This window comes from Neolamprologus multifasciatus, chromosome 1, assembly GCF_963576455.1.
Source record: "Neolamprologus multifasciatus chromosome 1, fNeoMul1.2, whole genome shotgun sequence".
NCBI classification, from domain to species: domain Eukaryota; kingdom Metazoa; phylum Chordata; class Actinopteri; order Cichliformes; family Cichlidae; genus Neolamprologus; species Neolamprologus multifasciatus.
The window spans coordinates 34,195,201-34,222,909 of record NC_140439.1 but is presented as its reverse complement, the minus strand read 5'-3'; the positions used below and the strand labels follow the sequence as shown (position 1 = coordinate 34,222,909).

At 39.2% G+C, this 27,709-nt stretch overlaps 1 protein-coding gene across 2 annotated transcripts; it reads left to right on the top strand.

Annotated features, from left to right (window-relative positions):
- rhpn2 (rhophilin, Rho GTPase binding protein 2) lies at positions 1–27,708 on the top strand. Of its 2 annotated transcripts, none has more exons than XM_085155818.1 (15): positions 1–205; positions 5,285–5,400; positions 8,392–8,520; positions 14,896–14,971; positions 16,000–16,077; positions 16,361–16,485; positions 17,250–17,416; positions 19,141–19,328; positions 19,531–19,687; positions 21,194–21,313; positions 21,426–21,620; positions 22,079–22,125; positions 23,538–23,684; positions 24,749–24,904; positions 25,561–27,708. In XM_085155818.1, the coding sequence occupies exons 1-15, from the start codon at positions 140–142 to the stop codon at positions 25,825–25,827; spliced, it is 2,034 nt and encodes a 677-aa protein (XP_085011944.1). In that variant the 5' UTR covers positions 1–139; the 3' UTR covers positions 25,828–27,708. The 2 variants fall into 2 exon arrangements, with proteins under 2 accessions (XP_085011944.1, XP_085011936.1); XM_085155810.1 differs by having other exon boundaries at positions 2–205; positions 22,079–22,155.
- The last annotated feature ends 1 nt before the right edge of the window (position 27,709 follows it).

Below are 27,709 nucleotides of genomic sequence, written 5' to 3'. Positions count from 1 at the left end.
TGAGTGAAGAGAAGTTAGAACAGCAGGCATATTGGTGGTGTAGAGAGGTTCTCACCTGTTGTTAAAAGCTGTTAATTAAAAAAGAAAAAAGAATACATTTTTTTCTCCTCTCGAGGTTCTCGGAGCGCGTGCCTTCAGGATGACGGACGCTCTTTTATCAAATGGCATCAACGACGGCGGCGGAGACAAAAATTATTTCAAAAAGGTGAGTTTTTGTCTCTCGTCCTTCCACTTTGAGAACAAAAGCAGGACACGTATCCACAAAGTAATGTATCCAGCGTATACTGTTAAGTTTAACCTGGAAAAATAGTGACTTGAGGTTAGGCTTGTTGTTGACGTGCTACTGTTTTAACTTATTAAACCGAACGTTTAATAAGGCCTGTGCTAATGTTAAACACAATTAACGTTTCCCAATGAACCCCCCTTTTTTATATCCAACTTATTGTTTCCGCTTCCCACTTAAAGAGCAATTAGTTGCTATTTTATTTTTCTTCCATTTTCATTTTTTTTCCCAACGAAACCAACTAATCATGGTAAATTATTCTTTGGTGTATTAGATGTAATAAAAATCGATAGGTTGATGCTTGATTTCAGTCTTTCGAGTACAAAAAGCTGCTCCTTATCTGTCACCAACAGCCGCAGCAGAAACCACAGCATTGTCAGCTTCAGGTGTCCGTGGGTGGGGGTGTGTGTGTTACACCCAGAATAGCTGTACTTCGTGCACTTGTTGATACTGGGAGCCGCTGCCAAATATCCCACAATCAACATAATCGACTCCCTGTTTGTTGTTAGGGAGGTGTGAGGATGATTGATAGTTAAAAGAATTTGTTGACATTCCTGGTGGACTTTGGTCAGTTTAGCCTTACTGCCGAGGCATGAAACAGATTGGGTTTGTTTGAAGAAAAAAAATGATCATTGTATTTAAGAGAAATTGATAGCCAAGTAAAGCGCAAACCTTTTGTCTTTTTAATGATTGTATCTCACAGTTCCTGGGAGGTAATTTGAATAACCTCATCAGCAGAGTGATGTAAAGTATACATATTTAGATTGGACTTGGTTAAAAATGCACCCCTTGTAGTGTAACTGAGACAGTGTCATACTGTAAATAGGCTTGTGAATTGTCATTGCACAATAATTGACAAACCCTGCATGAGGATCAGCAGAGAAACCTCTCCAACTGGTTTCACCTTTTCAAGTACCTGGGATTGTAGCATTTTGCAGAGCGCTGGGTCTGTCCAGTTTGAGGTCATGAGAAAGGCAGCTGGCAGTGAGAGAGTGATTATCTAATGTGTTTTTATTGGCTTGCCTGACTGCCATGCTGTGGTCTGTGTCTCATTCGTCTACATTTACACTGGTATCCACAACTGAAATGTGTTTTTATAGAAAAAGCTTGTTTAGATGGACATCTGAACACAGCCTTTGTTTCTTTCAATCCCACCAAATCCCCTTCTGAACGCTGTCTGGATTTAGGCTCTGTGTTGCACTTCCTCTGTCTATAAAAAGGTCAGTGGGAGCTGGGGTCTGGCACTGCCACAAGACATGATGGAAGACTATAGAGCCTCCAAAATATTATTATTATTATTATTATAAGGCATTTCAGATATTACAAGCACCTACTTTTTTCATTTTAAGTTCTTTCTTTTAGTTCAGTGTATTTCTGTATTGAACATTTGTGTCTTTTACTTTCATGGCCTTGGCATAAAAATGCTTGCACATTTGCTAAAACCACACAATAATGAGTTCTGTGCCCTCATTTTGTCATGCTGAAGAGATTTGCAATTTGGAAACTTTGGGTCAAATTTTAACTAAGTGAAGTCGAGTCGATCTTTGCCTCCATTTTTGAGCTCCTCTCTCACTCTTGGGTGAAAATGAGTGTAATGATTTACAAGGCCTCACCGGCTCCAGCGGATGCTCCAGGGAGCTGTTGTGGTTCGGGGCTTCCGTCCTAGCCTTCCACCGTTTCACCTCCAGCTGGCTGGTGTCCGACTGTTTGGGCTGCAGAATGGAAAGATGGCAGAACAAAAAGCCGAATAGGCATGTTTCTTCTCCTTATCCTCCTTGGCCAGTGAGAGGATTGACGTAGCATCTGGCCTGAGGGTGTCCTTCAGCCAGACCACAGACACAAATTGACAACATGTGTCCTGGTTCAAAAACCAGACAAGCTCAGCTGACTTGGAAGCACACTTAGATTTCCTCAGTAGAGTTTTGTATTGGAAAACGACAAATGAGATGAAGCCATAAACAAATATTTACTCATGCAGTAGTTCCCCTGAAATAAATGCATGTCTTTGAATTGAAACAAGAACACACTGTTTGACAGCAGTATGCAGACTTGGAATGGATTCAGAGTGAAGAGTCATTTAGGGAAAATACTTGTCATTATTCATGTCATCATTAAATGATGCCGAGCAGGAGCTGTGAGTCTGTTGTTACCAGAACTGGGTCATGGCTGAAGCCTCTCCCTGGCTCATTGCCAGTCCTAATCAGCACTTGTATAAACCAACTATCCCATGAATTATTGCTCCACATGTTCTTTATGAAGAATCAGTTATATAATACCAGATTGATTTGCCGTTTGATGGATATGGTAATGGACTGCGCTGCCTTTGTGTTTTGCTCTAATGAAGTGTTTTGAACACTTGTAGAGAAAGACTGTTCTGTTCAAGTGTGCCAGTGGGTAGGAGGGGCTCAGTTCAGTGTGCGGATCAGTGGGTTAGTAAGGGCAGCAGCAGCATAAGCAGCCAAGTGGTTTAGTTCCATGTGTCACTTAATAGGATGTCAAAAAGTTTTGTAGCATAGTAACAAAGTATACGTAGAAAAATGTCCTGCTATGGTTGCTATCATACTTGAGCCACTCCTTTGTCCTGGTACATACTGCTGCTGGTGATGTCACGATTGACGTGACCGGACAAAACGTCTTCAGCCTGCCGTCATTCTACAATTATCTGTTGTGTTTTGCCACACCCTTGATAGTTTCAGTACTCTTCTATTGTGTAGTTAACAAGACTTGGTTAATCATTACGCCCTCAGGTGGTTCAACCGTTTGAACAGGATGAACCAAATAACTATGGCAGGCTGGTTTCGAGAGTACAATATACTGTGACTAAAATATTATGCTAAATGTGACTATTGTTGGAGCCACTTGACCTGCAGTGCTGAAATTTGTTCTCAAGACAAATACCTTTGCTTACTCATTTTACAGGAAGTCTCTGAGATCAACATCGACGTGAGACTTAGTTATCTGTAAAATATCTGGCAGGTGTGACAGAGACGCACGTACATCCATAGCCTTACTTGGAGAAACTGTAATGAATAAGAATATTTAAGCTGTTTTTGTGGCAGACATAACAAAACATCTAATTTCCGGACAGTCTTGTGAACTAATTAAAGTGTTAACAAAGTGTGGGTTCTGTTTTTGTTACAAAATTTTGCTCAGCATCTTATGAGGTGAATTAAGTCAGTTTAGGTAGTGGGAAGTAGAGGTGGGAATCACCATACATCCCATGATACAATATTATCACAATACTTAACGCACGATACGATATTATTGCAATTTTTAAAAATATTTTGCAATATTCAGATTCTGTACATAAAGGTAAACTTTATCAATATTCATTTTTATCTAATATCAAAGTCTCGCACTCAGTCTTTCTCTCATTTCAGTTTTATTGTTGACAAACTGAACGGTTTGTATTACAGTCTAGTCCAACTTAACCGAATGCAACCATCTGGTACAATTATAGCTATTCTGAACTATGCAATTTATGAAAACTATGCAGCCCCTTCAGCAACTGAAGAATTTGAAAGTAAATTAAAACAAAATATAATTTTACATTAAATAAAAAAGTTTTAAACTTAATTAAAATAAAACATGTCTTAAATTAAAATAAGTAAACTGTCATGTTTATTGCTGCCAAAAAAAGTTAAACACATTTGGACAGTGAAGGAATGTCAGGATTCTTGCTCAGAAAAAGGATCAACATGCTTTGAAGTCAGAGCACAAAAACCTTTTTGTAACAAAATATCGATTTCTGCTGTCCCTGTATCGATACATTATTAGCAAACAAAATATCATCATTTTTTCCCCCACCCCAAGTGGGAAGGCAGTGAGAGACTGTCACATTATCAGTGAAGAGATGGTGACTGCATTCAAAGCATTACTACATTACAAAAAGTATTTTTACTCCTAAGTTTTTAGGGTGATCCTACATATCTCAGGTGTAACTAATTTAGTTTTTTGAGGAGTTTGGCTGTTAGATTGAAAACCTTAATCAGAGGTACAGGGCACAGATCATCTTCAGCTGTTATGTGTATATATGTTCATTTATATTGTACAGTGTAACAGTAATTTAAACATTACTCTGAAATTTTTGGTAAAATTTACTCAGACTGTTTTCTCCCCTGCTGACCATGATTGTGGGAATCCTCCCTGTTATGGAAAGAAAATTAAATAATCGAAACTTGTGCCTCATTGTTGACATTTAAAACGGGACAGAGAAATTAAAAATACTATGTCCATTTATTACGTATTACAAAAGAAACTAAAGCTCATTCTTTTGCTGACCTCAGAGTGAGTCAGATCATTTCAGCTTAGAGGTGTCCCCTGCTGATCGCTGTAATCTAACTAGTTTTACTGTGCTGACTGGTCTCTTCGCATCACGTTGTTTTCACTAACCAAAATAAACCACAGACCACACCTCTGCTCTTCAGTGAGTCAGTGAGAATGAATTCCTGGTGCCAGTTTATGTGAGCTGCTGTGAATGACAACCTTTTAACTTACGTTTGTGATAAAGTCAAGGACACGTAGTACCGCTATAGTCCATGTGGGTCCATTATGTGTAGTCATGGAAAATGACAACACCTTAATTGATACACGTTATTACATAATAAGGTGAAGCTCTTTCCACAACCAACTTTGAGGATTTTTTTTCTTACGTCAAAAACTAAAAATGATGTAAAAGCCATAAAATTGTAACAGAAATAAAAATGTTGAAACCTTAAGAGTGTCAAGTATTTTATCACATTGAATAAGTAATAATATAATAGCTCTTTTATAGTAAATTGAAGCTGAAGTTTTGAACATGCAGAATCATGCAGAATCTTTTGGTATCAGAAGCTTTGTAGTTGTCCAATTGCTACAGAAGAGCAAAGAGGGAAGCCACTGTCTAATATGTAAAACTGTTCTATTGTTGAATTACGTTTTTCTGTTTGTTACATTTTTAGAAGATGGGTTTTTTGTTGGGTTTTTTTCCTTGCTGACTCATTTTTCCTTCCTGTGTTTCAGGGTTGCAACCCATTCGCACAGACTGGACGAAGCAAACTGCAGAACACACGAGCCAGTCTTAACCAGCAGATCATCAAACAGATGAGGATGAGGGCTGGAGCTGAGAATCTGCTCAAGTAAGAACAAAGTGATACATGCATCCAACTTAATATATGGGTTTACTGTGTGCATGTGTGTGTGCTTGAAGTAGATATGTTTTTTTTTAAGTAATAGTTGATTCATTCTAAAGTGGAAATATTTAAAGAGGAGAGCAAAGTCTATGATGGGTTTAAGAATCCAAGCACACATGTAGTTTTGCATATGTTACATCATTGTAGCTAGCCTTTGTCACTGCATTGCAGGGAACTGTTGCTGTTGATATGTCTGGCCTCACTTTTGTCTTTCTGTCATGAGCTGTTGTGAATTTATAGCGGTAAGAATTGAAATGACAGGGTAAATGGTGGTGAGAGATAACAATCTCGCAGAGGATCATTCCTTGTAATCTGAAAACAAAGAGCTTCAGTAACATGTGATTAAGGAGGGTCTACTGAACTCTTTACTTTATGCTTTAATTTTATCCATTTTATTATAGTGATTATAAGACATCAGGAGAGCAAGATGTGAGAAATTAAGCCTAAAGCTTTCCCCAGCTGAGTTTACAACTCTGACACATGAATTATAAACTTTATAAGACGAGTTTTTATTAGAGGCTTTCTGTGCTGGGGTCTACCTGTTAGAGTATCCTGCTTGTGTTTATGGACTTTAAGGATAATGCAAATTTGTCAGCCAGGATGTTGTTTAGTGGTATGAATGTCAGAAAGCACCTTGTGATGAAAGGTTGCTTTTCTCTAGAAGAGTGAATCATTGTCTTTCATCACTGTGCTCGTGACTGTGATGGCACAAGATAAGAAATCTCTTTCCTTTTGTCTGATAATACTGCTGTACATGGATACCACAGTTATTGCATGGTCTTTAGGTCTGTCTAAGCCTGCCGTCAGCTTCTGAAGTCTGCACATTCCTTTAGTACTTGACATATTCTGACCAGGCAAGGTCAGAGGAAAATGTGTGTGTCTGTATGTGTGTCTCCCTCTGCCAACCCACCTGCAGCCCAGAGAACAGCATGGATTTACTTCTGAGTTATAGGTATTCTCTCTGCTCTATTTTTTTAAAGATCTTAAATCATATGCAATCTAACCCAAGGTCTACTTCTGCTCTTCCATCTCAGTGTGTGAGAGTGTGCATATCCTGGCAATCTTATCCCACTAGGACACCCATTATGTGCTCTGCCTCCTTTCTTTTCTTCTGCTTTGCTCTGCATTCCTCCCTTTCAGCAAAAGTCAGTCTGGTCAGACTGGTTTTCTTCTATTCTTGTCTCTCTTCTCTTCTCAAAATTAAAACAGCAGAGACCAAGACAAGATTAAAAAAAATAAATAAAAAATCTAAATTTCCAATATTGGAACTTTACAGACCATCCTGCCTGGTCAGTAATGAATGAAGCAACTGTAAACTAGCAGGATAAAGGTATATTAACCTGCTATACAGGCCGCTTGGAACAAGGGGTTTAAGGTTATTTTTTTTATTTGAAATTGTTTTCACATTTGCTTTATAGTTGCAGATGGCAATCATGGCAGCCCTTATTGTACTAAAATGAAAATGTATATGTAAAATTGGTGGAGTCGCCCTAAAGCTTTTAGTTATAAAACTCCACCAGCTAGCTGCCCCTAAGGTTAAAATACAGCACTCTGCCAAAAGTGTAAAAAAGCTTTTCCAAAGAAGTGGATAGAGACAACCACAGATGCTGGCATACAGTTGGATTCCCACACACTGCAGGATGATATTAGATATTTAAATGACATATTAATAATAGCCTCTGGGCTAGCAGACATCTGTTCTGTCCAAACCATAGGATCTCTTCCTCCACTACCATGATCTGTTCCCCAGACCAAACTCCTCAGAAGCCCTTCAGCAGGCCAACAGGAAGTGATGCAGGCTGTGGTAGAGTATAAAGTGTGGATTTTTACAATGTGCCTGAACAAAATCCAGACTGCTGGATATTATTAGCTTCATGTCGTACAAAGGGAATCCACTGAACCTGACTGTGGTTAATTCTGGTGGGTGGTTATTTTGTACCTGCTCTTTTACCCTTAGGTTAACCAGGTTTTTCCCCCTTCAACCCCTGCCTTGTAGGACTTCATTACATGTAACCTTTCATGTCTAAAAAATGCAATCCTCTGTAATTACAGGGTAGAAGGAGATCAGGTGACAGATATGAGTCTCGAGACTGACAGGTTTTAGGTGGCGATGGGTATGTGTGAGTGTCCCATTTATTATGACTGACAGGTAACGCGTTAGGATTCACTGTAAAATGTAGATAAACATTGTGTGTGTGTGTGTTATCTTGTGTCTCCATGAATGCACGTTAATTGCAGGTTGTTTTCACGTACTGACAACGTAACATAAATTCTACATAACAAAGGTTCCATCCACTCTGTGCATGCATGTTAGCATTCACAGACATGCAGAGGTATTGGTGCAGGGTTATCTCTGCTATGCAGCAAATGCTCACACCTTATCCATTTGTTTGTTCTAGACATCCTGCATGCACACACGTATACAAAGCTGTATGCAAATGGCACATTTAGTGCACGGATCCTTCTAACTTAAAAAAATGCAAACTACATTTTAAACATTTAAATGTGTGCAAGTAATGATAATTGTTGCAGAAGCAGATGGTCACATGGAAGTTAATGACTAGTGGGATTTCTAGGCGTATTTCATTCAGAATGGTTAGGCTTTAAAAGCAGGGAAATCTGAGACTAACTTTTACACACACGTGTCCTTGACCAGATCCTAGGTGACCTCTGTGCAGTCCTATTACAGTAGTGACATGTACATAGTCTGAGACATCTGTCAAGCATGCGTGCCGAAGAGTAGAGCAAGTGTACAGTGGGCCGCAGTGACGCAGATCTGTGGTCCAGAATACCAGAAGAGACACGCTTGTTTTAATAATCAGCTGCAGTGAGGTTTGGCTGAGCCAGAATGGATAATAACAAGGCTGATCTGTTCTTTTTTTTCCTTCTCCATTTTTCCCCTTCAATCTTTCTCTCTCTACAATCACCTGTTTGCAGGGCTACATCCAATAGCAAGGTGAAAGAAATGGTTCTCTTGGAGTTGAGCTACGTTAACTCAAACCTTCAGCTTCTGATGAGCGAGTTGGAAGGTCTCAACAGCTCTGTGGAGGTTTACCAAAACAACCAGTAAGTACAAATGTTTCTCCTCTCTTTTCTACTGCTCCAGTTCAAAATGTAAAAAGGGTTTTAGAATGAAGGAATCGTGAACTTATGACCTTATAATTCTTATGACCTCACATTTGCAACTAGTTTTGTGGCCAAGATTGTTCACCACATAGAATTTTGTTGTGTAGGTTCCACCAGTATAAAATAGATGGTAGTATTCTTGTGAGTAGCAATTCAGCTGCTGGCAATAGGCTATAATTGCTTACAATTTTCAGAATAATTGTAGTTTTACATTAAGTGCATGTAAGGAGGCTGTCAAATAGATATCATGCTAAAATGTCCACACATCTCCAGGAGCTCAACGCAAAGGATTTTGGTCCCAGTTTTCTTGTGGTGAGGTGACCATTGATCCAAACCCACGAAGAAAAATTATGAATTACTATTAAAATAGAGATGTAAGACAACAGACAAACATTCACAACCTACAAGAGACAGATGGCTCTGGCACGCTTTCAAACGAAAGCCTCTTGATGACAGAGGAGGAAAAGGTGGGGGTGGAAGTTTAAGAAGGAACCGCAAAGACAAAGTGCAAGACAGTGGTGTTGTTGTTAAACTGGAATATCAGGTTTTGCACAATGCACAGAGCAACAAGGAAACACTGAGTTGAATCTGTATGCAAGCCAAGATGATCGTCTGGCAAAAAAGCATTCTCTCACTCAGTGTGACGGTCAGGTGTGTGTTGTATGGGTGTGTGACAGTTAAAGATTCTAGTGTTTCCTTTCCAAATACACCTGCCAGATTTATAAGGTTTGGATGAAGTTGATGCATGTTCTCATTCTCTCACTCACGTGTAAATGAAACTTTGGCAAGACACAAAGGAGTTGATGAGGAAGTGGTGACAGATTTTTATTTGAAGATGCATCTGTTTGTGCTGCAAATAGTACACTTCCTCGTGGCTACGAAGTAACCAAACAAGTTTAAGCCGGTTGTGGGTAAAGAATATTAATTGGGTGACTGAAAGTAATCATGGGGTAGGTTTTATTCCAGAAAGAAATTAAACAACTGTGGAGTTTTCCATTTTGAAAATATGAAGTGTAATCATTATTAAAAAAACAAAAACGCATAACTGATTTAATTTTGACTGATGAGTTTGTTCCATCGGAAGCTTCGGTGGCATTGTTTTTAGCTCACCCAGTACCTTGCCCACTCCATTCTGACCACTTACATGTGGTGATCAGTGATGCTCATTCTCAAAGAACAGTTTCGCTACTAGGTTGGATGGTATCAGAATATTTGGGTGTCGTAGTAGGATCTCTCAAGATGTTACTGTCAGTGTGTAAAAACAACAACCCCCCCAAACAAACAAAACAACAAACAAAGAAACAAATAACTAAAATAAAATAAAATAAGAAAAAATGCACACCCGGTAGAGCAGTCTATGCTACATATGATTTGTTATTAGGGTTAGCTCTATGCCCTCCCATCCTTGCCCAACAAAATACTGAGCAAATTAACAAGGTTGTTGAGGTGACAAGGTGTAATGCTTCTAATATCCAACTGTGTATTTCCTATTCTAAAAACTGTTGTAGCGATTCGTTGAGCTAAAGACCTAGTTAGGGCGGTGTTGTAATTTCTGACATAAATCTGCAGATGACCTTATAAAACCTAAAATGCCAACTCATATTGGCTCCACAGTAAGCCCAGATTAGTTTGTTTGGTCTGCAGAGTCTCAGTGCTGTAAGCACCAGGAGCCTTCAACCTGGTTGTAATAAATTTGGTTTCCTGTCTGCAGGGTACCAGGCAGGGAGGACAATGAACTTTGCTCTTAGGAATCTAAGGAGGCAAATATTGAGTGTATTATGTGTTTTACACGGGTGTTGCTTGTGGTAGTTTGTATCTTGCTTAAGTGCAAAAAAACCCTTCTCTTTGTGGACATCAAGAAAACCTCATGCATCAGCCACTAAGATTATTTAGATCCTCCAAATTCACCAGCTGCCTCTCAGTACAATTGTTAGTCCTAGCGTGATCAGTCTCATGGGATCAGATTCATTAGTGCTGGAACAAACAGCCTCTCTTCAGTCTCCTTATCAGACTATTAGAGAAGCACCTGCTCACGGCACACACAATAGGAAACCATTGTCATTGTCGTGTCATTGTCATTGTGGGTCTGCTTAAAATAAACCCCATTTAGGTCCATAGTGTTCTCATCGTCAACAAGCGCCTTATGCACAGGTGTGTGGGAAGCCTAAACTGGAGAATATTAGATATGTTGAGAAAGTCCTTTCGTGTCATTGCCTAGCAGGTGTCTCATAGGGATGACGCTGTACAGCCACAATGGAGAGTTAGCCTCCTCCTCTCAGCCTGAAATACAACCTCACTCTTAAGTACAGAAACACAACACCTGTCTCCAACAGTCTTTCCCACTTGTCTACTGTCCTTTGTATAGTGTCTTCTGTGGTTATTTCTTAGATTCAGCTCCTTTGTGGCATGCATAACACAAAGTGCCATACAGTCTGTGGCCTGATGGCAGTATATGTAATATACATTTGTTTGTTCTGCTCTCTCTGAATTGCCCTCTTGAGGGAAAAAAAACCTGGCTCATCACTGATAGATTATGAAGTAAAAATGAAATGGACTCACTAGCACTGCTCATTATTTCAATGTATGAGTGTAAATGATTCGTCACACTACCAAAGTGCTGATTTGTCCAGTTTGTCCTTTGTGCAAAGTTAATGAACTTTCCTAGAACATTTCTGAATCAGCAGAATTAAAATGATTACTAATGAAAACAGTAAGATAATATGTCAGCATTGCAGGCCACCGTATTCATTTTTGCTGCGTAAGAGAGAATAATTTGCTCTTGTCTATTGTCCTGAATACACAAAGATATCAGCTGTGACCTCTGACACCAATTGCGAGTTTTAGAACTTCAGATAAATTTAGTTAATATTAATAACATCATTTTATGAAGTTAACACTTCTGAACACATAAAATCACATGTTTTTAGTTTTATAACATTATTTTAATATACTTTTTCATCTGTCCCTCCTTAAGGGAAGATTAGTATTCATTAACATCATCCGGTTGCTAACAACATATCCAAACTGAGTGCACACTGACTTCTTAGCCTCATTGACATGTTCTAGTTAAACGGGTCAAGAGGTCTTCTTAGTCGGTGTATACTAAGAAGTCAGAACAGATTGCAACAGCCTGAAACCTTTTGCTTTAAAGGGTTTAAGAAGTGTTTGGCTCTGTGTAGCTAAACCCACAGCTTCCCTTGACTACTAGCTGTCTGTTTCCCGCGTGTGTGTGAGGAGGAGCGAGTCTCTGAGAGGCTTGTAACATTTTCCCTCCAGATTCCCTGTGAAACAGATACACTCAACCCCCATGGACCCATCTCTGCCAAGCCAGAGAAAAGTCCAGAGTGATCTCATCTACAAGGACTAATGGATTACACTGCAGCCTCTCTCTCTCTCTGCCAGTGTTACTGATGAATGAGGTTTTCCTCTGGCACGTCAGCATGCCAGAGGAATGCTGTCTTATCACTGAGTGTTGAACATCTCGTGTAAAACAGTATTTTGCAATAACAATGCACAGTAGTTCACCTCCTTTTGATGTGAATTTACAGAAAATCATGTCTCTTATGAGGTCTGAGATTGTTAATTAATCCTTTTAAACATAAGTGGTTTTGAGCCTGAAGTTTGTTTCAGGCAATTCCAGAAGTGGGTGGGGTTTTTTTAATACATTTTTTAATAACAGCTCATTATTTTGCTTTGAGGAAAAGAGAGAGTTTAGTTTTTTTTAATGATGCCTCTGTGATTAGCAGCAGGTTTCTGTCAGGTTATAGTCCCTCAGCTCTGATAACAAGCTGAACTTGCTTTCCATCTGTCACTAACAAGGACCCCCATAAAACCAGAAAATTTCCAAACCATTAAGGTTGTAGCTGAGATCAAAACAGTGTGTTTTATGAGTGTTTTATGGCAGCCTCTGTTTACTATTTGCCAGGCTGCAATAATCGGAGGTTAAAACCTGCTAGTAGCTAGAAGAAAAAAAGACTGAAGCAAAGCGGCAACTCCTGAATAATTAATCAACAGTGAGGGACATGGGAGGCCTCATTCACCTTTAAATCCTAACAGATTTTTCACAACACCATCTGCCTAATCCTTTTGTACAGTATCTCCTATGAAAGTAAACTTCACTAAGATTAAACTGAAATGCCAACTTTCTCAACAACAAAGCTGTCACTGATGGGACTAGTGTGATTTAATATTTACTAATCTAACTGTGTTGACCTGATATACCCACTAAGGCTTGGTGTGCTTTCAAAGGGTGTTTCCTGGATAGATATACCTATCAACCTATCTCTAATAATCGGCTATGTACCACAGGCCTTCAAGGTGGCTGCAGTTAAACCTTTACTCAAAAAGCCATCTCTAGACCCAGCAGTCTTAGCTAATTATAGGCCAATCTCCAACCTTCCTTTCATATCAAAAATCCTTGAAAGAGTAGTTGTCAAACAGCTAACAGATCATCTGCAGAGGAATGGTTTATTTGAAGAGTTTCAGTCAGGTTTCAGAGTTCATCACAGCACAGAAACAGCTTTATTGAAGGTTACAAATGATCTTCTTATGGCCTCTGACAGTGGACTCATCTCTGTGCTTGTCCTTCTTGACCTTAGTGCAGCATTCGATACTGTTGACCATAATTATTCTATTAGAGCGATTAGAACATGCTGTAGGTATTACAGGTATTGCACTGCAGTGGTTTGTATCATATCTATCTAATAGACTCCAATTTGTGCATGTAAATGGAGAGTCCTCTTCACACACTGAGGTTAATTATGGAGTTCCACAGGGTTCGGTGCTAGGACCAATTCTGTTTACATTATACATGCTTCCCCTAGGCAGCATCATTAGAAGACATAGCATACATTTTCACTGCTATGCAGATGACACCCAGCTCTATCTGTCCATGAAGCCAGATAACACACACCAATTAGTTAAACTGCAGGAATGTCTTAAAGACATAAAGACTTGGATGGCCACTAACTTTCTGCTTCTTAACTCAGATAAAACTGAGGTCATTGTACTCGGCGCTGAAAAGCTTAGAAATATGGTATCTAACCAGATTCTTACTCTGGATGGCATTACCTTGGCCTCCAGTAACACTGTGAGGAACCTTGGAGTCATTTTTGACCAGGATATGTCCTTCAACGCACATATTAAACAAATATGTAAGGCTGCGTTCTTCCATTTGCGCAACATCTCTAAAATTAGAAATATCCTGTCTCAGAGTGACGCTGAAAAACTAGTTCATGCATTTATTACTTCCAGGCTAGACTACTGCAATTCATTATTATCAGGATGTCCAAAAAACTCACTGAAAAGCCTTCAGTTAATCCAAAATGCTGCAGCAAGAGTACTGACAGGGACTAGAAAGAGAGAGCATATTTCTCCTGTTTTGGCTTCCCTTCATTGGCTTCCTGTTAAATCCAGAATTGAATTCAAAATCCTGCTCCTCACATACAAGGTCTTAAATAATCAGGCCCCATCTTATCTTAATGACCTTGTAGTACCATATCACCCTATTAGAGCACTTCGCTCTCGCTCTGCAGGCCTACTTGTTGTTCCTAGAGTATTTAAAAGTAGAATGGGAGGGAGAGCCTTCAGTTTTCAGGCCCCTCTTCTGTGGAACCAGCTTCCAGTTTGGATTCAGGAGACAGACACTATCTCTACTTTTAAGATTAGGCTTAAAACCTTCCTTTTTGCTAAAGCATATAGTTAGGGCTGGACCAGGTGACCCTGAATCCTCCCTTAGTTATGCTGCAATAGATGTAGGCTGCCGGGGGATTCCCATGATGCATTGAGTTTTTCCTTTCCAGTCACCTTTCTCACTCACTATGTATTAACAGACCTCTCTGTATTGAATCGTATCTGTTATTAACTCTGTCTCTCTTCCACAGCATGTCTTTATCCTGTCTTCCTTCTCTCACCCCAACCGGTCGCAGCAGATGGCCGCCCCTCCCTGAGCCTGGTTCTGCCGGAGGTTTCTTCCTGTTAAAAGGGAGTTTTTCCTTCCCACTGTCGCCAAAGTGCTTGCTCATAGGGGGTCATATGATTGTTGGGCTTTTCTCTGTATCTATGAAGCGCCTTGAGGCGACATTTGTTGTGATTTGGCGCTATATAAATAAAATTGAATTGAATTGAATTGAATTGAATATATTGACACAAACCATAGAGACGTCTTTTTAACTGATACATTTTCTATTTGTCCTTACTTGTATTGAATATTTTGTCCCTTTTTTTAAGGTCCTGCTATCATGTGTTTGATTTGTTGTGAATTTATATCATATGGATTACACAGATCAGCTACATATTTGTCTTTGTTGCCTTCAGAGAGTCTGCCAACATTCCCCTCATTGCTCTGGGCCTGAAGGAAACAAAAGAAGTTGACTTCTCTACTCCGTTCAAGGTACAAAAGAAACCTCAAAAGTTTCGACTTGGCATTCTTAAACTGTGCTGTGCTTTCAGAAATGCATACTTGGGTACATGCAAAACACCATGCATGTGTTTTGCATGGTGTTTTGCACCATGCAAAACACATGCATCATCAGTTAAACAAAATTGTATTATAATTTCTGTCAAAACAGGAATATAGGTATGGAGCTACAAATAATAATAATAATAATAATAATAATAATAATAATAAAAACCTGATTGATATTTGTAGGCAGTATTTTCAGTTTGCATATATATCCTTGAAACTAAGTATCCTTGAATTACGTATTTCAGTCATATTGTCTGTCGCGTGTATGACTGCAGCCATGTTACGTTACTAGGTCATGTCACTGAATGTTCGTTTAGGACCAGGATATCACCTGATCAGGAAAAAGCTAAAAGTGGGTCACTAGTTAATAGACAAGTTGAACTCTTGTAAACAAGGGTAAGCCCACTTGTAAATGTCATAGTTGGCACGTTTATGTTGTGTCGCATCCTCTTTCGGATTGTTGACGGGCACGTGAGACGTTTTCTGACAAAGATCTCCGAGCACGTTAATTCTGCTCTACTTCTTGACTGAAATCATGCCTCAGTTTTCATGACCTGCGGCCTTATTCAAAAAGCTTCCAAGTACAAAGAGTTGCTCTCGTGAATAAATTCTAAGAAACCTAAGTTCTCCTGACAGTAAAGGGTGTATTCCAGTAAAGATAAAGGTTATTCATCCATATAAACATTTTCCAGCTAATCCTCCTTAATGGGGGTATTCACAATATGGCTTTAAATTTGATCGAGCCTCTCCTACATGTGGCTGGCTCAGAGAGAAAAGAAATTCTCTCCAGCATACACAACACAGGGTTGTCTTCTTTGTACTATTTAGTGATGGTATGAGAAAAACCACTGTGTAACCAACAGATTGTATGCTTAACTTAAGATCCTAAATGCTAAAAAGAACTTGTATTTACATGCTGATTTATTTTTTTTTTGTCTTTCTGTCTTTTATAGGACTTTATCTTGGAGCACTATAGTGAAGACGGGAAGACTTTTGAAGATGAGATTGCTGACTTCATGGACCTGCGACAGGTGTGTTTAATATACCCATTATTCATGTCTGTCACGGAAAAAACCATGAAATCCTTTGACTTGAACTTTTATGGGCTGGGTCAACTACAAAAACATATTTCCTGTGCAGTTAGCTGCGGAGTTCACGTCTTTTTAGTTTACAGGTGGAGTGAGAGATCATTCTTCATTTCTGCCACCTACCAAATACAGTGGAGATGATAATGATCGAGTAGCACAGAAAAAAGATGGTCTTTTGTGTTCGTTCACCACTTGTGAACATAGGCTTTTGTCTTACATATCCTAGGCATGCAGAACACCAAGTCGAAGTGAGGCCGGGGTGGAGCTGCTTGGAAAATACTACAGCCATCTTCCTCTGATAGAGAGCCGATTCTTCTCCCCAACCAGACAGACAGGCATCTTCTTCACATGGTACACTGCAGTCATTTCCTAATTAGCAAAACTGGACAATGTCACCTTGTCTTTCTAACCTCTGACAGAAAGGAAACAGGTGAGACTATATCCAGTGACTTCAAAGTAAGCAAAGAGGTGCCATGAACACCTGTGCTTTCCTGAAACCATGTCAGCTGGTGTGACTCGACTGGAAACTTCCTTATGAAATAAATAAAAAGGAAACATTTGACAGCAGTTTTTTTTTTTGTTTGTTTGTTTTTTACCTACTGCTGCTTTTTCGTCATGTATCAAGCCTGGAAGAGAAATCCTGTTTAGAAAGCAAAAAAGTAGACGGCTTGAGAGACATGTTAACTTATCAGTGATATCACATGACAAATCCTGTCTTGGATTTTATAAGAATTCCACACTCAAGAGTCACAAAGGAGTCTCAATGAAGTGCAAGCATTCTTTTCAGAGAGGTTTTATTGCGTGTTAGTCATGTTACTTATGTTAGTCATTGCTACTGAATTTAATTGAAATGTCTTGCAAAGATAAATGCACAGATAAAGAGCTCAAAGACTTTAAAGAGCTTTAGCATTGAAGCAAATTTGAAGCATTTCAAACAAGTGATATAGACAAGAATATGATATACATGCTGTTACATTAAAATGTAACAACACACAAAGTGTGACAGAAAGGCTGTTATATTGCTGCTAAAAATATCTTTCACTTCATATTCTTTGGACTGTTTATCTTCATGAGTTTTTTTTTAACACATTAATGTTGTGTTTACTTTCCTTTAGGTATGACTCCTTCACAGGAGTGCCACTGTGTCAACAAAACTTGTCACTAGAGAAGGCCAGTATCCTTTTCAACATGGCCGCCCTCTACTCTCAGCTCGGTACCCGTGCTAATCGACAGACGCTAACCGGCCTGGAGGAGGCTGTTTCTTCCTTCCAGAAAGCTGCAGGTATCCAGAGACGTGATGAAATGATGATCTGCAGTCATATTAATTCTCTCTTTTCAGCCTGTGTTAAGGCCAACAGTCAGACTTTTGTTTCTTAAAGTTATGTTTATCTTTGTTCCTCTATAGTCTGAAACACTGCTACTGAAAGCTGAATCTTTGAGTAAAGGGAGCAGATATAAAGAAAAGAAAGCCAAGAAGACAAAATAAATAAATAGTGACAGCAAGAACTTCTTTTAACTGCTGAAAAAACGCCAGGCACAGGGTTTCATTCAAAGTGAAAGACTTTTTTTTTTTCACTCTCGTGCAGTGCTTCTCTGATAACACAGTTCTCAGAAAAGTATTGCCACTGCAGTACAGTTTTGCTTTTAGAATTTTGGCCAGCTTCCGCCCTGACTTCTGTTCCGTGACGGAGAATGAATGTAGATGTTTCTTGTCATGTGGCTGAGCTCCAGGAAGCACCAAAAACATGAAGAGACTGTCCAACCCTCAAAGGTTTCAGAATGTTTCGTGATAGATTTATGACTTTGCAGTGTGGGCAGTATTGCTCTATAATTATAGCTCTGGATATTGCTTCAACTATGTTGCTTTGATGGCTTTAATTTAGGCTTGTGTGAAGGAAAACAATTATGTTATTATGAAGAACATTGTGACCAAGAACCTGTAGTAATCCAAGCTGGGAGTTTACAGGCAGGAATGCTAGGTGTAGCGCAACTGCTGCAGGGCTCTTTAGCCAAGGACGCAAAAGGTGATGTGAATGAGAGAAGCCAGCTACTGTAGGAGTTGCCAAGTCTTTATGCGAATTGTACTGAGGCATTGCTCTGTTATTAAGCTGTCTGCAACTCACTGTTGCCAGGTTTTTATCTGGCAAACAGTAGGCATAAATTCTTAGCTGGAGTGGACATGGCCTCATTTCTTCCAAAGTAACTTGTATCTATGATTGTACGATCTACTGTACAGTATAAAGCGCCTTGAGTCGACTGTTGTTGTGATTTGGCGCTATATAAATAAAACTGAATTGAATTGAATTGAATTCATTTAATGTTAATTTCTTTGCTCAGTGTTTAACAGACAGACACAGATATAGTTAATCTTGCTGAAATAATATTAACAGCAAAAAGGCACTGGTCTACCTGTGCACCTTTTAAAACATCTGTCTAAAAGGGTGTCAGTACTTAGGGTTAAAGTACCAGCAGAACCACATCTGTCATTTTGTGGACTAGCAAAATATATGCTTTCTTCTAATTAAGTAATTGATAAAAAAGAGAGAGAGATGGCTGATGCCCAATCTATTAACTATAATATCAAACTTCTACTGTCAAAAATTTACTGTGAAAGTCAAATGTGGGCTAGCCATGATACATAAATACTCATGTTCCAGATATAGCTCATGTCAACCAAATCCCAAACGAGAGGTTCTGTTCTGAAATTACCATTCTAGCCTTGGAATTACATGACGACTGAGATTACATGAAAGTGGCTTTTGTTATGTAGCTGACCCAGACTTGAGGCTGGAAAAGAGAAAGCAGGCTTTCTCCCTGCAGGCTTCAAAATACAACCCAAAACTGGAAGTTTTCCATGTAGTGTAGGAGTAATTTAGTTTTGTTTTTTGTTTTTCTTTCTTCTTCTTTTCTCTGTTAAGTCTCTGATGATTTAAATAACTAGCACTAATTGTAGTTTCCTTGGACTAATTAGATTTCAACTTGTGCCGACTGCTCTTTCCTGTCCAGGTGTCTTGAATAACCTTAAGGAGACTTTCACCCACACTCCCAGCTACGACATGAGTCCAGCCATGCTCAGTATGCTGATTCGGCTGATGCTTGCTCAGGCTCAAGAGTGCTTGTTTGAGAAGATTGCACTGCCTGGCATCCGAAACCAGTTTTACTCTCTGATGAAAGTTGCACAAGAGGCTGCAAAGGTAAACTTCAGAAAAGCCACACATAGTCCTCACATTATATGCAAGTAATACTCTTGTTGTTGCTCCAGACTTAGAAAGATCTACTGTACTTAAAGTGAATGTAAAGCGATAATGTCGCCACAGTTCTTTTTTATTTTTTGTACCTGTCTTGGTGCTTTTAATGCACTTTTTAACTGTAACTCTATCATCCTCTTCCTGCCAGGTCTCAGAAATCTACGACCAAGTCCATCAGTGCATGATCCAGACACCAGTAAAAGACAATGTGCCATTTTTCTGGTCCACCATGTCACAAATTAAAACCAACCACTACCGCTCCATGGCACACTACTTTGTAGCTTCAGCACTGCTGGACCACCAGTGTAAGAAGAGATTCAAATTTTTGATTTAGTGGGATTTAGGGGGAAGTTTTTATTTCTTCATAGATACATATAAAAAAAATGCCGTTGTGTTGTTCTGCTTAGACAACACAAATGTATTCTTTACCTGAAAAAGTGTTTATGTTAAAAGATTGTTAATACATTTCTCCTTTAGTAAGTTTTCATGCAGGTTATGTGTAGTAGATATTTGGCTCTTGGTTGTTAATGTGTACAGCAGTTCAAGGCTGGATGTAACAGGATTTGGGCTGCCTCCTGAGCTCTCTGGAATATCTGATCTCTTAAAGTGCTGTATGGGCCATTGGGTTGGTCATGTCAGATTACGTCCCTGTACCACAGCCATCTTGGATGCTTTTATATAATGCCTCTTTGGGGATACTCACAAATTGTCTGACACACACGATTGTAAAGAGTCCCAAAAAAGACAGCAAAAGAGGTCATGATGAGAAGGGAAAGAAAGACAGCTGAGGTGATTTAAAAATGAAAAAAACCAAACAAACAAAAAAACCCAACTGAGTGTAAGTGCTGTATACTTCTGCAGGATTAACAGTTATGTAGACTCTTACAGCTCTTTACATAAATAGATGGGACCAAGTGAGAGAGTGTGAGGGAAAGGAACGGTGATCTTCTTATCTCCAGCTTTATGTCAACTCCATAATGCAATTTTCTACTGATTTGCACTGTTTCGCTGTATGTTTTTATTCTTTTCCTTTTGTACTTTACATGTACATTTGGAAATGAATAAATCAAAAACAAAATAGAGCAGAGTGGGTGGCTATGGTTCTGAGAGTGGGACGAGACTGAATAAAGGAAACAACGGAACGAAGCAACTTTTGGTTTGGCAGCTCATTAACAGATTCCTGTGTGAACACGGAGAATAGAGCAATTAACCACTGGACTGTAGAGAGGCCTTGACTACAGAGCAGGGCTGAATTGAGATTGCTGTAGTAAACAGATTAATCACAAACGATTCCAAATAAATTCTCTATACTGTCTCTGCTAAGCAGAAAACTCAGGAAGCTAAAACATATTTCCAGATGCTTTTGGTTTAATAGATTTAATTAAAACTTTAAAATCCAGTGAACCAGAAGAGGAAGATTGAATGATGGAATATATATGAACAAAGTTTGCATTTTAAAACTTCTTTTAAAACATTCATTTGCTTGTCCAATTCAGGATTGGGGGCAGGGAACCTATCTAAGCTGTCATAGGGTGAGAGGCAGAATATACCTTGGACAGGTCACCAGTCTTTCACAGGATTAACACATAGAGAACGACAACCATTCACACTCACATTCACACCTACTGTCAACTTTTGACTTTGATTTTTGGACTGTGGAACAAAGCTGGAGTACCGATAGAGAGCATGCAAACCCCACATAATAATCAAAATCACTATCAATAGTTCTGCTTGTAATTTATGCTTTAAAAAGAGAGATATAAAACAGTTTTCCAGTTGCTTAATTTTTTTTGTGCTCTCTGTGTGTTCAGTGGGTCCGGGCGATGATGAGGACAAGCAGGAGAAGACCTTGTCACAGGTGTATGATAGCCTTCCTGAGGGATGCACTGCTCTGGACATCTTAAAGAAGAAAGATGAACGTCAGCGGATTGGTAAAATAAGCACAAATCGGAACAAAATAGCTCTGCGTATTCATCTCAGTCCCTCCTTTCCTCTTTATTGTCTTCTTCACTTTTCTTGATGAGTTTTTCTCCTCTTCTGCAGGTAAAGCTCACATCCGTCATGCCATCTTCGGTCATGAGGAGGCTTTGAGGATTTATGGATTGTGTAAGAATACCAACAACTTGGAGGTCCTGCAGGAAATTTTAAAAGCCAGTCACCAGCGCTCAGTCAACAAGCACAGTGAAAATGAAAATGAGGAAGAGTTCGCTGATTATATGGAGGCCCCAAAAATCATCTGTGAGTTGTTTTTGTTTAGTTTTTAAATAAGTTACAATAATAAGAGTTAAAATATATGCAAGGAAACATGATAAGTTTGTCAATGATTTTAAAGCTCATTTGAGTCTCCAATAAATGTCACTGAGGTGAAAGCTATTCATCCTCTGGTAATCACAGAAACCGAACAGTCACCTTAGTGTCACACACTTAACACTAACAAAAGGCACTAAAGCGAAGCAAAAACACTGTGTTGATTTGGGAGGACTGTCTCTCAGGAAACAGCTCGTAAAAAGGGAGCTGCATTGTCTGCCACACCTGCTGTAGTTAGCTTTGATAAGTGGCATTTATTTCCAAGTAGAGATGATGTAATGTTTATACTGCCAACTCCCTGTCCATCTCTCTTAACAATTGAAATGTGGTTGTGACGGTAAACATTATAGAGTGATAAATTTATTTTTGTTACTCCCTTTTTTTTATAGCTAAAACAGAACACAAAGCAGAGATGGAATTTCCCGCAGCTGCAAAGGTGAAAGTCGTCGACTTTTTCCAGAGGCTGGTACGTGGGTTACTAACAATTTACTCACACATTTCATACATGGTTGTTGGTCTGGTCTATTCATTAAAGGACATTAAATGCCTCTGGGTTTGTGTTTTGTCCTAAAAAGTTTCATTTATTTATTTTATTTTATTTTAACACCCAGAGTGTATTTTTTGTTGTTTCTGAATACAACCAACCAAGGATGAGTCTTTTGGAAGCTTTGGCACATGAAAACTCCTCTGATGTGTCCAAAACTTTCTGGACTCATGCAAAACTAACACTAAACATGGACAAAGGTGCTGGCCCTTGCTTTAAGTCTGCTCATGGTCATTGTGGTATTTTAAAGGGAGATGAGAAAATAGAACTTTTTACAGTTCACTGCTTCTGTTGAAGGAAAAATCTCTACTGAAGTTGGTGAATTTACCTTGAGATTGAAGGTTGACTTCATTTTCCTGTAACTCAACACAAACTTTTCGCATTCCAAGTTGGGAGTCTTTCATGCTAAATGCATTGAGTAATGTTCCTGTACCTTTCATAAATGGTGGTGGTGAGAGGTAAAGGGGGGGGTGGGTGACTAACAAATTTTCTCTCTCTAACCCTGGAATCTTCTCTTCACATTGTTTGAAAGGGATGTTTAAAAAAGCTGAAATCATTCATAAGGGGGGGGCCTGGGTCACAGCTGACATTTCCAGTAGTAGGTGAATAAGTACCTGTCTGGTGCCAGTTACAAAAGCAGCAAGCAGCAAGAACATATTCCCAGAGATATGAAGAGGAATGTGGGACTGAAAAGCTTAATCTGGCACCATCTCGCTGAACAATCACTCTGGTGATTACTAAAGCCATCGCGATAAGAGACGTCTTGGTACTAGGTACAACTGAGTGTCAGGATTCAATGGAGGAGAGATTTTCCCAGCAGATAACAAGTGTGTTAGAGACGGGCAGCCTAAATGGAAAGTATTATTGGAAATATCAACTTTCAAGGATAGATGCATAACGCCTACAGCATTTTGAGAAGGTTTTCCATGAGTGTCAGTTTGCTCAAAGGATTCACTGCCTTTTTTTGCCTAATCATACAGAAAAATGACATCCCTGCTAAAATTTTGAGGAAAAATAATTTCAGGTGTGTGAAAGGTACCATTAATACTTCAGCCATGTCCTCTGAATTGAAGTGGTAATACACAAGACTGTAGCCACCATTCTGGCCCTTTACCTGGCGTTTACTGCTACAGTAATATAGCTCAAATATGTGAGTATTAAGGGCACAAGCCAAGACATTATATTGGATTTTCAGTTTCCCCCGCAGCATTCACTGAAATCAAACTCAACAGGATATTATCTTCTTAAGTCAAGAATACCTGTAGCCTTATTAATCCCAGCATCCACATTCTGTCTCCACACAGGGCCCGCAGTCAGTCTTCTCGGCCAAGCAGCGGTGGACTGCCCCACGGACAATACGGGTTCGCTCAGACGACAGAGACCTGGGTTTCACACTGAAAGGAGACTCACCGGTTCAGGTGGTTTCACTGGACCCTCTCTGTGCAGCTGCTGTGAGTTAAAATCTATTTCCTACCACTGAATGAACAGGAGTAGATATACAGGATTTTAAGTGACTGTCAGTGTGGTGCCATGTAACAATCAACATTACATGGTTTATTAACTTTCTGTATAATTCATAATTAATGCATTAGTCCTTTTGGAAGTTCCTTTTTTGAAATTACTCTGTTAAATTATAATCACGCACTGGTTGGCATATCTGTTCTCATTTTAATTTTACAAGGTACATTGTTTTTAGAGCACAGGAGAGAGATCTTTTGGCCACTTTTGGTGTTCTTAGCAGATTTGATTAAAAATCAGATGCATAGGTTTCTCGATATTAATTACAATCATGGAGTAGCTTTGTTTGCTGTGGAAAATCTAACAGCTTGAATTTTCAGTTGTGCTTCCATGCAGAATATCAAATACGTTTCGATCTTATCTACTCAATGAGCCTTTGATTAAATAAAGTCACTCTTGGAAGCCTAAACAGGATTTCAGCCTCAAAGAATGTTTGGAGGATTTCCCCTCCTCCTGTTTGTCAGCTACTCTGACTACTAATTTAATTAAGAATCAGGGAGTATTTACTCTCTACAAGCCAGCAGTCTGACAGCTCATTAAGAGGTGCTGACAAGGAGCAGACTTTTATTAGGCCCTGCAAGCTATGTAGAGAAACAGATTAGTAGTCTTGCATAAGCTAACTAGGTCAGACTATTCATAACTTTAAATACTGCATTAAATAGGATTTTTATTTAGAACTTGCTGGGTCATTAGTGTTTGACCTATCTTAGGTGGACATGGATCACATTATAAGGTAGACACATGTGAAATCATGTTAGTGGAGTGCTCTGCAGCACGCTAATGATGAGTTATGCCTTCTGAAAAAATAAGGCGTAAAAACCCCACCCCCCAAATAACCCCCACTTTAGACTAAACTTCAGTTGTTTTTCGGCTGATTGTAGCTGCCTCAAGGGAGTCGAAGGAAAGTAGTTCAACATGACTTGTAAATGTTTACTCTTCTGCAATATCAGGATATTTCACCCTGTAACTCAATTTTCTTTGTCATGTTTTTTTCCAGGCTGATGGCCTCAAAGAGGGTGACTACATCGTTACTGTGGGTGACACAGAGTGCAAGTGGATGAGCGTGAGTGACGTGATGCGACTTCTGAAGGACGTGGACGAGGAGGGGATTGATATCCAGGTGGTCAGCATGATGGACAACAGCACTGCCATGGTATGCAAGGCCCTCGTTTTGTCCAGTGTGTTTAGGGAAAGGTTATCAGCAGGTTTGTTTGATTAACAAATGGTGACGGCAGAATTGGTCTTTGTGCAAAGTGATTGCTCAGTCCAGAGTTTCAGATTTCTCCTTGGAGGTATCAGTGTAAATGGTTTATATCATTTCCCATGAGAAACAGGACCTTGACTGTGACCTACGTGTGTGTTTAAAACAAATTACTGCTGTGTGAGTTCACCAGCCAAGTAGCCTAAACATGTGGACAAAGAGCTAAAATCATTGAGGTTTAAACTCGTCCACAGTGGGGCATGATATGGAAAGAAACAGTGCCTCAGTGAAATTAAGAAACTATATGAAAGTATGTTAAAAAGTAATGCACTTCTACAAGTATTTAAAAGGTGGTAAACTTCATTAGGTTATGTATTTATTCTGTACTTGTTTTGCAACCCCTCATAACTATTCACAATAAGTTTTTTTATGATTTTGGATATTAACAACTGATTAATAACTCATTGACTGATGAAATAATTAGGACTGTTTGGTATGCAGTGTAAAAAAAAAAAATATATATATATATATATTAATAAGTCTGCAAAATACTGACTGACACTTTTTTTTTTTTTTACTAAATGTCATTTTCATTGTCTGTACCATAGCCTACCAAGAGTGCAACCTTCTGTGGAAACTTGCCTAAGACCTACTCCATGATTTGTCTGGCCTATAATGAAGATGACAAGAACTCCAAGGTTCGCAAAGTAGCCAAGAAGTCATCATTCCTCAGCTGGGGTTTAAAGAACAAGATGAAGAGTGCCAGCACCCTCAGCCTTCCCACAGTAGACAAGGCCGGCGCTCTGCCCTGGAATAAACCTTGTCCCACCTTCCCCAGCTCCAGCTCCTACAACAATGACAGTGGCCTCTACTGAGCTAACTGCAGCTGTTACTGTCTGCAGTACGCATATTGAGCCCAGTATACAGTACTGTGCTGTACCTATACTGGACCTGTTTTGTGTACTATCAGTGACCTTTGGTGTTTCCACTGGAATACTAAGCAGCAGTGTATGTAGTATGTTGCTTTGGAAAGTGGCTGTGCCAAATACTGTATATTGGTGCACTTGATGGTATGTGTGTGCTTTCCCAGCACAGTTCTGTATCTGATGCAAGTTGCACTGTACGTCAGACACAATAAAAAGCATTTAGTGCCATTCCAGTATATGTACAGCACAGTAAAACTGCACTGTGGGGAAAAACTAAAACGTACACACACACACACACACACAGAGCACTGAGACTGGCTTCTTAGTTAAGCTGCGATTTCAGTGTATTGTTTTTGTTTTTACTGAAAAACAAGCTCCAGACGAATCGAAGAAGAAAACAAAGTTGTGCAAACACACCCAGCCCCAGTTTCTGCTTGACTGCAAGGCAGTGATTTGATTGTGGGTTAAGCACTCCCTTGTTAGTGCCATTGTGTACAGAGCTGTACACAGTGAGCATAGCTGTGCATACTGTATATGGGAAGGAATCTCTTATTGCCACAGTTTTGTAGAAATCGGTGGCCGCTGATCAGTTTCGGGATTTAAAATTCATGGATTTATGGATGTAGAGTTAATAAACTATGTTGCAGTATGTTAAACAGTGATTGAGGGAATGCTAATTGTATAGTGGAGTTGTTTTATGTCTGGGAAGAGGGGTGTGATGAATGCAATATTCTATAAGCTGCTAAAAAAAATCATATGTGTACCATGGTTATGTATTACTGTCATTTGTGTTTGTGAGACAGTCTTTGAGGACTGTTGTTTCTGCTGAGTGCCGTTCCTGGGACACAGTTTTAAATGCACAAATATTGGTATTTTAGATTTGCTTAATGTACCAGTTATGCCACAGACCAATATGCCTCCAAGTTCCAGAAATACAAGGATGTATCATTTACCCTTGTGATTCATCCTACCCGCTTCCCTAAGAAGAGCATGACCTGTGTTTTATTGATGTGAATTTTGATGTAGTTAAAGTTTATTATGTCTGTAGAAGGGAAGAATGTGGGCAGACTGATGACTTTCCTGCATCTCTTGGACAGCCAGTCACCCTACAGTGACTCTGATCAAATCCCACATTTGGGTTTCTACTCTTTATCTACCTGTCTTTATCTTAGTCACATTCCCTATTTTACTGACACTTTGCCGTGTTGGACTTTCTCTTTATCTACAAAGTAGATTCTTATACACATTTGATAATCAAATTATTTATGTAATAAAAAACACAAAAATATATATTTACCTGTAAGCTGTAGGTTGTAGAGCTACTTTGTGAATGGTCAAGTTGTGAATGTTGTTTTGCACGTGAGAGTCCTTGATTTGTTTCTTGAATGAATGTATTTTACTAGCCTTGCTTAATCCATTAGCGAACTTATATATTGCTGCATTTCAATGTTTTAAATTCTAAATGTTTTTAAGCAGTTTCACTGAGAAGATGTAACATTCTTTACTGTTTACCTGTTACTTTCTTTTAAGTGCCATTTATGCTAAATCATGAAGGAAAATGCCTCGCTGAGTGTGTAACAAGTCTGTGCAGTGAATGCTTCATATTTTGTTAAGTGTACTAACAGATGCAGAGGATCATCTTTTTACATCTTTGTGTTCATGTTACAGTGCCTAATAATTCTAAATGCCTTAGTGTATCTGCAGAGGTTTATGGTACCTGTTTTTCTAAAGCTTTCAGGTTGCCTTTGTTCCTTTCTGTGCTTGGTCCTGCATAGCTCTGTGTTAAGTCTTTGTATGAGTTCAAATGACAATAAAAAGGAATAAAACACAT